Source organism: Dermacentor albipictus, chromosome 1 (genome assembly GCF_038994185.2).
Source record: "Dermacentor albipictus isolate Rhodes 1998 colony chromosome 1, USDA_Dalb.pri_finalv2, whole genome shotgun sequence".
Taxonomy (NCBI): Eukaryota; Metazoa; Arthropoda; class Arachnida; order Ixodida; family Ixodidae; genus Dermacentor; species Dermacentor albipictus.
Genome location: NC_091821.1, coordinates 283,457,618 through 283,476,149, shown reverse-complemented (window position 1 = coordinate 283,476,149; position 18,532 = coordinate 283,457,618). Strand labels below are relative to the sequence as shown.

At 46.7% G+C, this 18,532-nt stretch overlaps 1 protein-coding gene across 1 annotated transcript in view; it reads left to right on the top strand.

The window, feature by feature from the left end:
- The window catches only part of LOC139057120 (uncharacterized), a 192,907-nt gene that overhangs the window by 88,335 nt on the left and 86,040 nt on the right, over positions 1–18,532 (top strand). The window contains exons 2-3 of the mRNA XM_070534893.1: positions 13,939–14,065; positions 14,139–14,245. Of these exons, the coding sequence (XP_070390994.1) occupies positions 13,939–14,065; positions 14,139–14,245 (234 nt within the window). The remainder of the gene's footprint in view (positions 1–13,938; positions 14,066–14,138; positions 14,246–18,532) is intronic.

Genomic DNA, 18,532 nt, shown 5'->3' with positions numbered 1-18,532 from the left:
CACATAGACGGCATCTCCAGACCGAACCACCTGGAGAAAATCGGCATTCGCCTTTTCCTGTCCTCCTCTTCAACTTTAGTCTTTCTCTTTCATTTTATCTGACCTGTCTGCTTGTCTCTTTCATTTACTTCCAACTTTCCTGGTGGTAAGGGTTGACCATGCATGGCCAGCCTCCCTTGGCTGGGCACGTATTGTTATAGTGGTTATGTATGGCTGCATGGTGCTCGAAATACACTCCCTGGTTGAGCTTCAAGGTGCGCGGCCAGCATGACTGCCGGACATTTTACTGCATGTGGATACAAATCCCCCCCCCCCCCCCCCGAAAACTTGATCGCCTGTGAAAGTGGGGCCGCACCCAGGTAACCAAAGAACTTGCCACAAAACCGAACGACTTCACCAAGTTCTGTATTGTCACATCTAAAAGCGCAACACCGATTCAGGAAATGTCACCTTTTCCTGTTGCAAAAGTCATCAGACAATGCATCACAGGCGACTACAAGGCAAGAAAAATGAATTGAGGTGACCTTTTGATCAAAGTCAAGAACGAACGACAAAGAAACCTCAAAAAGCTAAGGAAAATAGGTGAACATGAAGTGTCCGTAACACCACATAAACCATGCCAAAGAAGTAATCTCTGACAAAGAGCTCATCAAAAGCACAGAAGAAGAAATTGCCGAAGCCCTGGTTGATCAAGGAGTACCGTATGCACGCGACATTGTGATAGGAAGGGATGACTAAGAAATCAAAATTAGATATGTCGTACTAACGTTTTTATAACGCAACTCTCATGTACGGTACACGCCGCTTATCTATATCTCTGAGTAAGGTCCTATGTCCCAAATCATCGCAGGTGCTTCCGGTGCTAAAGGTACGGGCATAGGTCACAGGCATGCCGAGGAAAACGAACATGCGTGAAGTGGGGTCTCACCGACCACGGCGATGATTAGTGCACGAACGACACACGATGAGTTAACTGCGAGGGCCCACACGCAGCGTATTCGCGATCCTGTCCTGTCTGGAAAAAAGAAATCAGTACATTTGAAACAAAGGAGAATATCTCATACATTGAAGCAAGGAAACGCATCAAGTTTCCGCACAAGGGCTCTTTAGTAACATGTGCGGCGGAGGAATATTTTTATGAACTTTACAAAACACTAACACCACTTATCTCTCCCTGATCCTATCTGAAAACGTGCTTGTATCTCAAGACAATATTTCTACATTTCTAGAAGAATCAGGTTTCTTAATAAACAAACTCTAAAGAAATTATTTTTGTTGCTTGAAGCACTTTTATCAAATTACATATTCCCATATTGTGCATGGCGCATCATAGCCGCAGTTGTTTTTGCAGCATAATACCCTACATAACTAACTAAATATATTTTTCAATTCTTTTCTGATTTATTTTAAATTTCCTCCCCGGTTGTCTGAGGAGGTGAACCGAAAGTGCTGCGCAAGAAAAAAAATATTTATCCCTCTTTCAAAGTAATTAGCCACAGCGTGAAAGTGAAATTGGTATTGTAAGTACAGTGCCAGCTTTGTTGTACATTACCGAATACAAGTCCATAAATTTGCAGTATTTCATTAAGTACAGTGTCGCTGGGAGGGTGAACCAACGATAGCATAGCAAGCACGCGAGGCCTCGGGTGCTCGTCAGCATAAACAACACTCCGGAGGCTACCAGGCGGCCACAGGTCAGTCCGCATGTGGCGAGTCCTCATACGGCGGCATCGCGAGCTCGCTCCTCACATAGCACCATCGAGCGGTTACGCCCACTGACAGCAAGAGAGTCAAAGCGCAGCCAACATTACTACTCGACCACCTAGGTGTCCACGGTGCCGGGAATATTTGTGCGCAGCTCTCAGGTGGCCGTACCTGCGGCGTGCGTTGGCTTTGTCAACCCGGCGAATGAACACAGCGAAATATGAAAGCGAACGCGGAGCGCAGTGGCAGATGAAAGACTGCGATAGTGAGGACAGCGCGAGGAGGAAAGCGGAGGAGGAGGGTATGGCCAAAGCGGGAGAAGCATAGGTAGGCGCAAGCCGCGCTTTGCGGTGACGATGGCGACGAGATGGCGCCAAAGTAGCGCGCGTCGTCTGTACGGAAACAAAGCGTTCCGTGAGTGGAGGTCTGTCTGCGGCGGCTGTAAATCGCGCCCACGCATCATCCACGCGCCGCCTCTCGGGATCTCCCGATTAGGGAGGCAGTCGCGCCACACACCGCTCCGTTTTCAACGTTCCGCACGAGACAAATTGTCTGCGCCTGTCAATATTTCGCGAAATGCAAACATGTATAGAGATGCGCTGAAATATTGCATTATGGGGTATCGTAAACGTCGGTGAATTTTTAGAGCGCAGTTCTTAAGCGCTCGCTACTGCGTGGAGCGTCGCCGTGCCTTGGCGTTATACCTCGTAACCGAACGAACACGAAGCGTGGCGGCAGACGAAAGAAGAGCCGTTGTCAGATGGGAAGTGGACATGGCACCTTTAAAGGCGCCACGTCCATGAGCTTTCGTGTACTCATCAACCCAGCATCATTCGATACACTGACCCCGGCTCCCCCCCGTCAACCTGGGTTAACTGGGCGGGGGTCTTTGGTTCGGGCCAACGGTCCTTCCCGGACAAGGGGATGGATGGATGGATTTTGTGAGCGTCCCCTTTGGAACGGGGCGGTGGGTTGCGCCACCAAGCTCTTGCTACTATACTGCCTAATATTCTACCTAGGTTAAACAATGAAAAAAGAGAAAAAAAAACACTATGAACTACCACGCCCAAATTTTCTGATCCCCTATTGTGACCTGTGCTTTTGTACGTCTCCGTCTTCTGTCGTTTCCCTACTTTTCTTCCACCAATCCTCCAGTCGCCTCTTACTAATGTCTATTGCGGACATGTTTGCTTTACCACTGCTCCCTCTGAACCCAAGGGCTTCAAGGAGGCCAGTGGTGCCTAAATCGACCGCTGGGTAGACGTCTTCACATCCTAATAAAACATGCTCCGTAGTTTCCCTAGCTCTACCACAGCAAGCACATGCTTCTTCTTCCTTCGTATATCTCACTTTATAGGTGCGTGTTCTAAGGCATCCTGATCTCGCTTCGAAAAGTAATGAGCTTCCCTTTGAGTTATCATAAATGGTTTCTTTCCTGATTTCGTTTTTTCCTCTTAAGTAGTTACTCATGGCAGGTTTCTTTTCCATTGTCGCCACCCATGAGATTAATTCAGCTTCTCTGACTTTCCGCTTGACCTTTGTTGTTGTGTTGTCCACCCTACAGGCCGCATACTTGCTGGTAAGCTTCCTAGTTCTTTTCCTCCACTGTGAATCAATCTTTTTCCTGTACAGATACCTGAACACTCTCCCAGCCCATTTACTTTCTTCCATATTCCTCAGCTGTTCTTCATACTCAATTTTACTGCCAGCTTCCCTCACTTCAAAACTAGTCCAGCCCATATCACCCTGCACAGCTTCATTTGCAGTCTTCCCGTGAGCGCCCAATGCGAGGCTACCCACTGACCTTTGGTTCCCGTCGAGTCCTGATTGTACCCCTGATTTATAGCAAACAACCGCATTTCCGAAAGTAAGTCCTGGAACCATTACACCTTTCCACATACCTCGGAGGACCTCGTACCTATTGTATCCCCATAGCGCTCTGTGCTTCATTATGGCTGCATTTCTCTTCCCCTTTACTGTTATGGTTTTTTCCTGTGTTTCCATATATCCATTGCCTTCGTTTATCCATATACCAAGGTATTTATATTCTGTTACCCGAGGTATTTCTTGGCCCTGTATCTCCACTGTCTGTTCACTGGTTTCATTGAATACCATAACACCTGATTTTCTAACACTAAACTTCAAACCTAAATCGTTGCCTTCCTGTCCACAGATATTAGCCAGACGTTGCAAATCACTTTGCTTGTTAGCTAGCAACACAATGTCGTCCGCATAAAATAAACCTGGGAGTTGCTGCTCTATTACTGTACCCGCCTGTTTGTATGAGAGATTAAACCCGATATTACTGCCTTCTAGCGCACTCTCCATCCTCGCCATGTACATCATAAACAACAGCGGGGATAAAGGGCACCCCTGCCTCAGTCCCTTGTTGATATGAACTTTCTCCTCGCTCCTCATCCCTTCCCATTCGACGCAAACGGTATTTTCTAGGTAAATATCTCTCAAAAGCTGTATACAATCGTTACCTAAGCCTTCCCCTTCCAGGATATCCTACAATATGTTGCGGTCCACGTTGTCGTAGGGTCCTGTAATGTCTAAAAAGGCCACATACAACGGTCTGCTTTCTGCTTTTGACATTTCAATACACTGAGTAAGAACAAGACTGTTGCGGTGCAGCGCCACTGAGTTAGTGCACTCAGCACACAAACATCCATGTCGGTCTTACAGGACACAAGCCTGACTGGCCCTCGGACTGCCTTGACGCAAAAGAGGCCAAGGCATACAACCATGGAGAGCACCAAAGGCGCCCGCGGAGTAGCGCGACCACCCGATGGTGCGCCACCACCGGTTCCAGCTCTGGGTTCTACTGAGCCAAACAAAACCCCGTAGATCGACTGACACACACGGCTGAGTCGAGCGACCTTAGGAGCATGCATCATAACTTAATGGATAGCTTTCCACCTGACTGGTCAAAAATCACAGCAGGACGAGCCCACACTGCGAGAAACTTCTCGCCCAAGCAGTGCCGCTCCCGGGTGAGATGGAACCAGACCTCCCTCCATGCTTTCGCAAGCACTTCGTGAAGGCCCGGCGTCCGACCGCGAAAACTGCATCGCGGCGTGCCAATCAAACTTGGTATGTGCACTCGGCGAGAAAAATCACGAACTGGTTGACCGCCTGATTAGGGAAAGGGTGCAAAAATCAAACTGTCTGATGAGGAACGTGTGGGAGACTAAACAGACCGGCAATCCTTGGAGAAGAGCTGCAGGAATGAAACACTGCGTAAAGGTATGAGCCGAGTCCTCACGAGCGCCACAAAACGGGCTCACCCCACCAAGGGCCTGTAGCTCAATGGCAGGCACCCTCGTGGCAGGCGGTACATGAACGTAGCTCGCCTAGCGTCGAGGAAAGTGGCCGTGATGAGCTTCCAGTCTGGCCTGTGAATGAACAGGTGATATATTTGGCAATGTGGGGGGAGACCTGGGGTGAGGATATCTACTAATTCTTGCAGTGGAGTTGAAACTACGTTGATATCTGGGCGAACCATGTGGAGGCTAACCAAAGAGTTGGCAGCCGCCGCATAAATGGTGGAGTGGGGAACCTGAGCGAGGCACACAGTGGGAAAATGTGCTCTGCGAAAACAAGCGGAGTCGGGTGCTAAGAAAAAAGGAAGTAAAGCTTCGAGTCAGGAGCATATCCGAGTTAAGAGCGACCTGGGTCCACCTGACGTGTAGTGCAGTATCCACGATGCCCAGGTCGGGAATTCCGAGTCCTCCCTTATCCCTGGGCAACTTGAGCACCCGCCTAGCTACACAACCATTAGTCCCCTCCCAGGGGAAGTGAAAGAGAACTGTCTCCAAGATAAACTTGGTTTGGGTTGGAACAGGAGACACACACGCCACATACGTCAGGAAAGAAAACAGAAGTGAGCGCAGGATTGTCGCTCGAGCAGTCAATGGGCATGACAACGCGCTGAGTTCCCGAATCCTGGTTTGAAGCTTCTCATTAGCCTGTTGCCAGTTTTCAGAGACCATCTGGTTCGAACTGGAAACCTAGAATGCGCAGCCGCGTTTTCACGGGGCGACTACGAGCGGGCTGAAGACTGTTCGGACTGTTGTTCAAGGGCTGCGCTTTTCGACCTATTCAACCTTGCACCACTCGCCTTGCAATAACTGCCCATGACCTCCAAGACGCTGTGAGCTGATGCCTCGTCCGGGACGACAATGGACAAGTCATCCGCACAGGCAAAGAGTGCAACCGGAGGGGAACCTGGTGAGAAGAGAAACCTGCCAATTCTGCTGTCGCAGGACAACCTCTGCAGAAGCGGTTCAAAAGCGGGTACGTAGAGGGCAGGTGAGAGCGGGTTCCTCTGCCGTACACCCCGTCCCACAATGAACGCCTCCGAGAGGCGGTCCCGTATGAGAACAGCAGAAGTCGGTCGAGAATACAAAGCTTGGACCATCTGCCGGAAACCCACACTAAAACCAGCCTCTTCCAGGACACGGAAAAGGTACCTATGCCTAATGATGTCGAAAACCTTCTCCAGATCGAAGGAGCAAAGAATACCTGGAATTTTCCTGGTATTTGCCCACAAGAGAAGGTCCCTCACTGCTAAACCGGGAAGCTGAGTAGAGCGCCCCTGTACACTACATGCCTGGTATGGACCCAAAACAGTGCTGAGCACTGGCGTGAGTCGCATACACAGGCACTTTGCTATGAGCTTATAATCGTTGTTCAGAAGCGTGACTGGGCGTCATGGTCTCAGATCGGTGCTCCCTGACTCGTCCTTACAAAGGAGAGTGATAGCGCCTCTCGTTAAGACGCTGACAAAGTCCCTTCACTGAGTAGCCTGTTCACAAGTGATGTGCACAGCTTCCCTAACAGTGTCCAAAACTTTTCATAAAATTCGACTGTCAGACCATCGGATCCTGGATTGCGATTACGCTTCATAGACTTCCAAGTCGAAAATAGCTCGTCCTCATCTAAGGCTGAGTCGCATACTTGCGGCGACTCAGCTGGTGTAACAAAAGGAAAGACAGCTAGAGACGCAACTGGTTCGGCATACAAGGTCATATAAAACTGCCACGCCAGTGCAAGAACTCCATCTGGTGAGTCGACTATGCTACCATATCTACTAGGGAAGAGAGAGTTGTGCTCTTCCTTTAAAGATGCCTAGTAGAACGTTTCTGCTGCACCACGCTTCCATTTCCCACAGCTCTGCTCGGGTTGTGGCCCTCAAGCCATCCCAGCGTCGCTGCAGAATCCGAAGTTCCTTTCGGGGTGAAGCCAGCGCCGGAGCAACACCAGGCCCGCCGGACAGTGGCCACGAGAGCAGGAGAGTCGCGTCGGAAAGGATTTTAAAGACGAAAGAAGAGCTCTCACGTGTTCTTCTTTCGTCTTTAAATGTTGTGGATTTCCTCTTTAGATTTCGTTTAGATTTCTTTAGATTTCTTTTCTAGATTTTTTTTTTAATTTTAGATTTTTTTAAGAATCTTTAGATTTTGTTTTTAGATTTCGGTTTTGTGGATTCGCTTTGTGGATTTCGTCTTTGTGGATTTCGAATTTCGTCTTTAAATTTTGTGGATTTCAGTCTACGCTTTCGTAGACTGAAATCCACAATACGTCTATAAGAAAATGTCTATAGACCATCTGTAGACATTTGTGTATTGACATTCTATAGACTTCAGTCTACAAAAGTAGAACTGTATATTCCTATAGACATTTATCTAGACATTCTGCAGACATTTGTCTACAAACATGAATTTTCATTTATCTATAGACACATTACAGAATGTCTATAGACTCACACATTTCTTAGACTACTCTACAAAATGTGAAAATTCATTAGTCCATAGACTGTCTGTAGACAACTCCTGCAGATTAGACCCGCACATTTTTTAGACTACTCTACAAAATGTGAAAGTTCATTAGTCCATAGACTGTCTGTAGATAATTCCTGCAGATTAGTCTATAGCTGATCCATATACTTTAGCCTAACACTATTTGTCGATTATTGTCAATACAGGGTGTCCGAGCTAACATAAATTACGTGAAGCTCTTCATCAAAGAATAATGTAAAAAAGATGGTGCAGTAAGATCCGAATTCGAGACTTATGGTGTTCAGCCGTCAGAGATCTGACCGGTAGGTCTTTTTATAATAGTATATGTTGCGGAACGTGGAGGATGAGCGCAGGGGAGACGGCCTGCCCATTCGCTGAGTTGCTGGCGGTCATGGCAACTTAAGCTGCGTGGGCCATCTCATCTGCGCTTCCTAGGGGGAGGGGGAGGGGGCATGAGGTGGGGAAGATAGCTGTTCTGTGGAGGAGGGCTACGCTCGTCCGTGGCGTGAGATGCTGAGGTCAGTCCACGGTACCAGCGTGGGTGACGGTGATCAATGCGCCTGCAGGGGGCGATGGTGAGCGGGTGTATACGAGTAAAGGCTGTTTCACATGACGCGATTGGGTGGCACGATCAATCGTTCTGCCGCACACGTTGCAGAGCAATTTTCGCTGACAGCTTTCACATGCGTTTGTGGCAGCGCGATTTCCGTCGTAGCGATGCCCACGAAGTATTCATGCTTGCATCGTTAATTAAAAACAGCATAGAAACTAGTGAAATATTCGAATTTTCTTGTTATTATTCGGCAATAGAATAAGTGCACCATTTTTTAACATTTAAAAGAGTGGAGACTTTACCGCAGCTTGCAGATGCGGTGAGTGAGACGCTGCACAACACCGCAAGTATGATGAGCGTGCGGCTTGTGCAGCGTCGATGAAGTGGTTCCGTTTAGCACACTCTAGTTTCGATGTTACGATGGGAGCCACAACTTTTTCGTGGATGAGTATTTGCTTTTGCAGAAGAACGAGCTACTAATGTTTATGAAGCTCTAAAACTGCAGGCGCTGGTGCGTGCTCCCTATTAAAACATAACTGCGCACGACATTATGCCACAGAGCTACCAACGCGTGGTAAAACAGGAAAGCGCCTATTCTGACGGAGCTTTGTTTCGTCACATATTGCCCCTCCCACAGCGCGCCGATCGCTGCGACTCAGCGACGGCGTGACCAACTTGTTGAAATCCAGTCGCGGAGAGCCCACGACGTCGCGGCAATCGCTGAGCGACACAATTCGGTGTGCTGCTGACTGAAAATCGCGCCATTTGAAACAGCCTTGAGGCTCGATGTGACGCTCCCTTGGACGTTGTCGCCGCTGACACTGGTGGTACGATTTCCCCACGACGAAGCGCCCGCTCTCGTCGTTGGTGGAACAAAAGCGTGCGAAGCAAAGCGTAGTGCCGTGCAGGACGATGGCTACAATGTGGGGCCAGAGTAGCGCGCGTCGTCTGTATGGAAAGAAAGCGCTGCATGAGCGGCTGCAGCGAATCGCGCCCACGCGCTGCCTCTCGCGAATTGGCGGTGCAGTCGCGCCACTCTTCGTTTGGATTGTGCCGCATCAGACAGATTATCCGCGCCAGCTACGCTACTCACAGCGTTCACTTCCCAATATAAACCGTTTACCTATATAATCATACTACAAAATATTGACGCGCGTAATGAAAGCACGTAAAGAGCTCAGCTCAAATTTCGCCTAAAAGGAGTGTCGTATACACGTCGGTGATTCCTTTTGTCCACTATATTATTCAGTAATAAAATAAATTGTAGCTAAATTTTCTCATTGCAAATAATACACCGGTTGAAGAGTACAGTTCGTTTAATAAATCACATCTTTCTAACCTTGTTATATACTTGCTATCCTACACATTTATTAGACAAAGTATCGCCATCCTGCGGATTTGCGTGAAATCTGTGCACCGGGCAGATTTGCGGTGTGGCCAGGCATAAAACACTTTCGTGTTAAAAATATAAGGACATATCAGCAGGAAGAGTTTTCAAAAGCCTCCTCGTTCGTGATGGTAAAATAATTCCCCGTAAAACACGCTGGCCTAAACAGAGAATTCATTTTACTGACAAACGCTTCAGCTAGTGCATTGACATCCTCTAATTTTTCCAATCATCACAATGAAACTGATTCTGATTCTTATAGGTGTATAGGCGCTATTATCATGCAAGAACACGATGGTCTACTCACTCTGTGTCGTATGCCATCATTCCGCCTCGAGAAACAAGATGCTCTGTAATTGAACATGAATGTTTAGCGTTAGTTTGCGCGATCTAGAAATTTTGTTTTCCCCTATGGAACATCGTTCGTAGATCTAGACTGATCAGCAGCCGTTGCAGTATCTATCCCGCACGAAAAACTTGAGCAGATGTTTGGTCACGATGGGTGGCTTGCGTTACATTGCAGCACGTGTGGGCGTCGACCGTCCCTTCACAGTTGTGCATTGTTGACAAAAAACAACGAGTCCAGCTAGCCTGATAGTTGAAACAGGGTTTGGGTACGGGCTAGTTGGTGTTCCATGGCAAACATCACCTAAAGGGCGTACATAGACAGGAATCAAAAGAACGACGAAGACAAGCGCTGATAGTTGAATCATCAAGAATTGATAGTCTCGGTCCTTGCTGTGTGATCATCTCTTAACTATCCTTGTCGAGAAAAAGTTATCGTTTTCGAGTGTTCATTAGCGTGCGCATGACTTCTAAGCTACTTACGCGTCAGTTGAATGCGTATATATACTCGCACCCTACTTGAAATAAAACCATTGGTTCAAATAAGCTCATGCGTCGTGTACTCGCTTGCCTGGGTGATTTACTTTCAGTGTTTCGTATACCAACTAGGCCGAATTTCTGCCTTTCTCAAATTTATCGTAGCATGATGACGGGACATGTGTTATTTTAAACCAGATTGACACAATTTACACAGAGATGATATCTGTACTTGTGTTATCTGTTTGCCTTTGGGAATTCTGCAGCAATATAAATCTTGTAATCCATATCAGGAAGCTAACAAACACTGTCACCAAGGACAACATAGGGGAAATTACTTGTGCTTAATAAACTAAATGAAGAATCGATAAATTCATGGAAATGAAAGTGGATGAAAAAGCAACTTGCCGCAGGTGGGAACCGAACCCACAACCTTCGCATTTCGCGTGCGATGCTCTACCATTTGAGCTACAGCGGCGCCGTTTCCACATCCACTTTCTTGGGTATTTATGTGTCCTAGTAGGACCCTGGGAGTGTTCGCCAGTGCGACCACTTGGAGACCTTGGCAGCGGACGTGGAACGTCCTTTTTGTCGCAGGCGTCACGAGAACGTGATCTTTTTGGGTGAAGGCAACTGGTCAATAAACCCACACATGCTACCAGAATTCTTGTGGTATGTTCTACCACTGTGAAGTGATGAAAGCACTGGTTTTCGGATATCATTGGCGTCTCATTGATATTTTTCTCGTGTTCTGGAATGTGAATGTTAGTCAAGCTACGGATTAATTCAGCCGTCGTGAATTATACTTTCAGTGTTCCTTGCAATCAAAGCATTCCCAGTAAATTGTCATGCGATTGTGTACATGTTTCATGTTCCCCACATGCATATTTGCTTGGCAGCAGAGGTTCTTGTGGACATATGGAGCAGCCAGAAACTTTTGGGCTGTTTGTTGCTAGAAACTACTATTTTTATTTTTCACTTGCCCCATCGATTACCTCTTAAGATTTGCTTGGCATTCTCGTCGGGAAGTTTACCTTTGATTTTACCTTTGAGAGAGTGGCTTGCTGGCCTGTTTGGAACTACAGTAATCTATGGATATGTGGCATCGTCGGTGATGGTATTTGTGACATTTTAGTAGTCGTAGTGGCAATCAACTTCACATTTAAATAATGAGGGAGCTCTGAGAGTCGTACATCTACTTCCCGGCGCCTTTGTCTATCCTGCTCAATTAAATAAGATGATCAGCTCATCAGAAGTCATGTCTCTGGTCATGCCTGTATTAATGGATAATTTTCGTAATCCAGCGCAACCCCTTCAGCAATGTTCACAGTGTGTTCTGCGACGTCCTAAAGACGTTGCAGGTTCCCCGCAGGTTATTAGACAGTTAGACAGATAGCACAGATAGATATTATACACAGATGGATATTAGACATACAACAGCTTATTACACAGTTATACGGGCTAAGGTTAGTAGTTTTATCCGCCGTACGAGCTGCCGCGAACATTCACTCACCAGCGAAAATAACAAGCACTGTGTCACGTGCTCACAGGCAAACGTGATTATATATCACTCGATGACCACAGACACTCGCTTTCAGACCGCTAGCATGATGAATAGTGCCAGCCGCGATGGCTGATTCCCCTTTGTGCTGCCTTTCGCTTCGACGCGAACTAGGTGGTGGTGGTGGCGATAAACTTTATTGAAAGGGGGAAGGGTAGAGAGGGACGTGGCTGAGGGTTAGGGCTCAAGTAAGGCCCTGGGCCTGCTTGGCCTTTCCCGCCCAGTCCACCACTAGGCGCGCGAGATCACAGTGCACACGACGCCATCAGATATCTCGGGTAGGCTAGCCTTCGAACCCACCGCTGATTGCATCCAAGAGAGGACGTGTGCAGCCGGAGTTCAAACGCGTGCTTCTCTGCAGCCCCTGCGCGAGCGAAAGGACGACGCGCCTCCTTCCCTTGCGCGCACGACAAGACATCGTCACACCAAACCATCGTTCATCTCGGCTGACACTTGCAAGCTTTCCCTCGCACCTACAGAATATGGCGTGCCGCCGTGATCTGATCGTACCTTTATACGTGATGTCCTGGTGACGCCAACGTCGACGTCGACGATGGAAATTTGTCTGGAATGTCCATATAATTTTTGTCGCAGTAAAAAAAAGTTCAAAACAAAAGCAGTGAATATGATCCATTGTCATTTGCCATTGAGATTGTTTGCGTTTTTCCTTTTGAGGCCAGAAGAAGAGTTAATCATATTTGCTGGCAGGAGTTTTGCGACAAGTGACTGCCTAATGAAAATTTGGACGACGCTGCTAGGCATCTATAAATTGACAATTGAAATGAATGCAAAAATGCAGACATTTGTTTCTGATTTGTGTCTTATTTGTGCTTTATGCTATTCAAGTGTGGTATCATAAGGTTAGTGCCTATTCTATGCAGTTCTCATCTGCGAGCAAGCGGATAAGAGAACAAAGCGCAGGATTCCTTTTGAAGCTCGCTTGCGGGATCACCCATCCGTGGTGGCGACAAAAACAAGCTGTTTGCAGAACTTTCGAGAAGCCTGTACAGTCTTGTTCTAGAAAATACATCCCAGCGCAAATTCCTCGTCTAAAGCACATACACGAGCCGCATTCGGCACCCACAGCTAACTGGTCCACACTCTTTAAGTGCTGCTGTCCTCGCTGGACATCTTCACATTTTGAATGTTTTTCGGAAGACATGGGTCACATCAAACGTCTACTTCTGCAGCGAATTTAAGTACTCAAAAGTGTTAATGAAACACCATTAAAAGAATAAAAAGTTTTATTAAGACGCTAGATGATGTACATTTGCAGAATGAAACCCCGACTGCCGTGTGCGCAGTGCACAGTCACAGCCACACCAAGAGGGCGGGGACATATCGAGTCAATATATCTGACTGCACACCAACAATGGCCTGCCACGCGAAGAAGTAATAATGCCAATAATGACTGAACAATACTCTAGCAGCCCTCGCCCGATGTTGGTAGGCCATCACCGGGCCATCATCCTTGGCCAGACTAATTTGCTGTATCGGGGTCATGGATCCGCCGTGGTAGTGCTATTGAGAATCCCATTGTACGATCAGTAACCGCAGTAATTTCTGCCAATATTCCGATAAGTTCGTCCCATTGTTGGTGTGCTACCGGGGATTTTTACTGTATGTAGAATTTTTGGAGCTCTGCATGGCTCTCTTGATTGCTGGATGTATTGACTATTTTAAGATTGCTATTAAAGCCAATGAATCCTAAGGGTTTCACTATTTTTCAACGATGCCCTTACAGAATGCAGCGTGTCATTATGTATTGACTTTGAAGCATGCATACAGCGGCTGTTTATTGCTTTTCAATATGCCTACAGAGAGAACGTTCTAAACGCTAGAACATACGCGCAAGGCACACAGCTGGCCAAAAATCTCAGTATGTCCCCCTGACGAGTCGCGTATGCCGAGGCAACAGCACATCTGTCATGTCGACGCTGTTTTATTTATTATTGTGAGGGCAAAACTTGGTGCTCACGAAGCAATACATGTGAAAACCGTGCCGCCGCTCTCCCAACAACGTGACGAAGTACGTCACACCATGCTGCCAAATTGTCATTGGTTAGAGGCACAAAGGACCGATTTCTCTTGTTGATGAACTCTCTCGCAGGCTACCGGTTTTCCGACCTACTGCGCCGTAACGACTACGTTGCCGCACTGCTTTTGGTCTTTGCTCTCATCGGGATCATCCTCAGTGCGTTGATTGTCGCCGCTGGATTGGTAAACCTCGCCACCAGGTATGAAATATAAAGCAGCCCGCTACCTGCATCCCCGGGATTACGGATATGTGCGATATGTCTGCGCGTGCAGAGCACTCGCCAACCATGGCTGCGACGGCTCTTGCCAGCGGCGGCAACATAACGGCAACCCCAACAACATCGACGTCGCTGTTCAACCGACAGATACAACCGTTGCCGGTAAGCAAGGCAGCGCAGCCAGGCGTGCGCTTGCAATTTCACGTGTGAGCCCGAACCCAGTGAGAATAGCCGTCGTAAAGACGACAACTGGGCATGCCCGTCCTCTCTGGCGCGCCTCGCTACGCGCCATTACGTTGCCTGTGCTGCCGGCAACACCAGGAAATAGGATTGCGGAACGGTATCTTGAACCACAACAGCGAGCGCATCCCGGTTCTGTGTAGTGCATACTGCGATTCAATGCGCAGCCTGTATTGTTTACAAACTATGAATTACCATCTTGGGTACTATGGGCGCGCAAACACACACGACACAAGGAAGGAGACGGGACAGAGTGCCACTTCCAACTGCTTTTATTCGGAGGCACACCACACACTTACATACCCGCCTTAGGCGCAAGGACCACAATCGCATCAAGATTGATATGGAAGCGAACTGCGTAAATGTTTCTTTTCAGCCATATATAAACATATTGACGGGTCACTGACGCACATGCTTCCTTTCTTTCCGATAAAGAAAGCTTCAATTACTTCCTGAGCTTTTTGATGTTTACTTTTTGCCAGAATTTGCGCCCCTTCAAAACATGGCTAACAAGAGCGTGACGGGCAGGACTTAATGTGCTTGGGAATGTTTGGCCCTTCTTTATCTTGCTCTACATTTCTTTCATGTTCCCTAATTCGTTCGTTAACGCAGCGCCCAGTTTGCCCTATGTAGGAGCGGCCGCATGAGAGGGAGATTTCGTACACGACACCTTCGGTGCACTTCATAAACGGTCGCGCATGCTTGGTGCCGCATCCATTTTTATCGTCTCGTATTCTTTCGATACGAGAACAAAGGCTTCCTAGCTTTTGGGGGGCTGGAAACACAAGCGGCACCCCGTGCCTGCTAGTAACCTTCTTTAAATTGTGGGCCATCTTGTGTACATAGGGCACCACCACAGGCCTCACTACCTCATCTTGACGGGGATCGTCCCCAGCTCTCACAGCCGCACTCTTCATTTTTTGTAGCAGGCTTTCAGCGACTGTCATCACAATCGGGACAGCCTGGTCATTTGGGTCTGGAAGCTAAGCTGTATCTTGTGAGGGCACGATTTTTCCACGGCGGATTATATTATTATTATATTATAAAAGAAATATTATTAAGTTCGCTTCCATATCAATCTTGATGTGATTGTGGTTCTTGCGTCTAAGGCGTGGTGTGCCTCCGAATAAAAGCAGTTGTAAGTGGCGCTCTGTCCTGTCCCCTTCCTTGTGTCATGTGTGTTTTCGCGCATAGTACCCAAGATGAATTGTGACCAACTCGCCCAACAAGACGTCTTTTAAGCTTTATGAATTACCAACTCGACCAAGCAGCGCTCTTAAAACAATGCGTAATGTGTGTATGTGCGTGTGCGTGCGTGTGTGTGTGCGTGCGTGTGTGTGCGTGTGTGTGTGTGTTTCGGCTACCCTTCATCAGGCGAATACCGGGTGTCACCGAGACAGAACACAATTTTTTTTTGCGATAGAAATTAAATAGACACTCCAGGCGCATTTCTGCTGTCGCCGTCACCGTTATATTCTGTATAAAGTCTAAGGGCAACAAAATCGTCGCCGTGCGCCATATGCTGTATGTGCTGGCATAGGCGTTGACCACGGGGTGGCTCCGGGGCCCGAGCCCCCTCCGGAGTTTTCCGGGATATGGCTGCCCCCCCCCCGGGCGATGCCGAAGCAGCCCCCCCCCCCCATACGAACACAGCTAAAGTGCCATTACCAGAGCTTTGTCACCCACATCATTTGAGATTTCTTTTGACTTACCTCGACCTTTTTACTTGAAATTTTACTGGGGCTAATAGCTTACGGCATCATTGTTGCCGCGGACTTGCACGGCTTTTCATTCATATTTTCGCTTTATTTCTGCAAATCCTGACAATAGAAGGATAAGCGCATTAGAAGCACTAGCGGCGGCAGCCTCATCCGTATTTTCTTACTTCAACATTGTTTTAAATTTACACTGTAAACAGCATGCACATATACAATATATCTAAATAGACACACAGGACAAAGCTTACTATATTTTTAAAATAGGTGGAGGCAGCCGAATAAAATGATTTCTCAAGCTATGGATAGCCTAAGCCTAGAGAATGAATTTGTTGCTGTATGTTCACGATGCTTCAAATTGCCTTGCGTGATTTTTTGACCATGAAAAAACCTATAGACTTCAGTGACACCTTCGGCAGAGTCTTTTATCAATGGCATGTGAAATGCACGTGAATGTTCTGTATCTCAGTATTGCTTCTTTTTCAGTAAGCAATGCTAATGACTTATGAATAAAACATTTCTAATAAATTTCAACATTTATTAGAGATGCAAACATCGTCAGTTCCATACTAAAGTCATAAATATATACAGGGTGTCCCAATTACCTATCATGCACAAAGATTAAAGAACGAAAGAACAATGTGTCACTCGAAGTACAGTGGAGAACTGCCAGGAATTTTCTTGTTACTGAGATTTAATTAGATTGTAATTATTACTGTACATATTACTAATGACCTTTCATGGAAGTACCACATCGAGCACGTAACATCAAAGGCCAATCGCATGCTTGGTTACCTGAAAAGAAGCTTCTCTCTCGCACCTTCATCACTCAAGCGACAGTTGTATATCACTTATGTCCGATCTAATCTCGAATATGCATCGTCAATCTGGGATCCTGGCCTTGCAACTCTTACCAATAACTTGGAGGCAATGCAGAATCGCTCAGCACGTTTTATCCTAAGTAACTATCATCGAACTTCCAGCGTAACTAACATGAAATCGATACTTATTAGTGCCCCGCTTGCAAATAGACGGAAACTATCTCGACTTGCATTGTTTCATAAGATCTATCATCATAATCATGTTCTTAGGACCCGTCTGATTAAACCGCCTAATTTTGTTTCATCTCGACTTGATCACAACCATAAAGTCCATGTCCCTCACCAAAACACTGCAACATACTCGCACTCTTTCCTGCCCAAAACCAGCCTCGACTGGAACAATCTTCCCGCCTCATTAGTTAACATTAGCAGCTGTGACCATTTTCGTGAAGCTCTTTCCAGCGAAATTTAACACATTCCAACATTTTTTTTCTTCTCTATGTTGGTTGGAAACTTCATCTTTCAGTGTCTCAATCGGTTGCAATGGTATGTTCTTGCCGTAATCATTGTAAAAGCCGTGCATGACAGTGTGAATTTTTGTTATTAGAAATTACATTCATTCCCATTTTTTGAAATTTTTGATTGTGTATGTGCAAATAACTGAACTTACGTTGAATGATTGACCCCCTCCCCTCTATAATGCTTGTATGCCTTGAGGGTACAATAAATAAATACATAAATAAATTTATCTAACTCGAGACGTACTATCCTTTTTCATCAAAGTGTCAATGAGGCACTTGAAGCCACAGCCAAGGAACACCTAACTGCAATGTTCTCAGCGACGTACTAATTGCGCACTAATTTATTTCCGACTGACAAACAAGTACTGCGAAATATGGAGAATGTCACGTGACTGCGCTCCCACCCGCATCATAAACGAGCGCCCTCGAACAGACCCTCTCTCTGAGTTAGCCAGAAGCGAATAAAGAAAAGAAACACGTAGTGATCGAGCCTTAACTGCCGCACCCCGGCCGAAGCAACACGTCGCGTTTGGTGAAAGTTGGAAACAAGCTGCGACAGCTGTTCGTTGTCCTACCGTAGGTAAAGGGCATGGATGTTTTTTTTTTGTTGCCACAAAACCTATCACCACAAAAGCGAATTGACATAAGTGCAAAGCTTTAAAGGCGCGTTTTGATTCGTCCCAGTCCCCATGTCTTTCTCTAATGAGCAGAAGGCAAACATGATCCTTGCCCTGGGATCTGAAAATGGCAAGAGGAAGGCCGCAAATATATGCAGGGTGTTCTTTTAGCTGCACCAAATTTTTATGAAAAATGCAAATAACGGTAACGTTATGTTTACCGTTCGAGTGTACGGATTGGCAGCCTCTAGATACATAGCAATTTTTGCAATTACGTGTAATTAGCGAAGTTACGGTAATTAACTTTCTAATTAACAATAGGTGGCTACAGCAAATGAGTACTCGACGACACAGGCGCTCTTTTTGCAGCCAGTTTCGGTTTCAAGGAGCCTGCCAAGGGGAACTAATTGTTCGGTTAGCTCTCACACGAAATCCACTATTAAAATTTAATCGTTGGGATAGGTAGTGTCGAGGATGAGCTCCAAAGTACTCCTTTGCTGTAGCCATCTATTGTTGATAATTATAAAGCTGATTA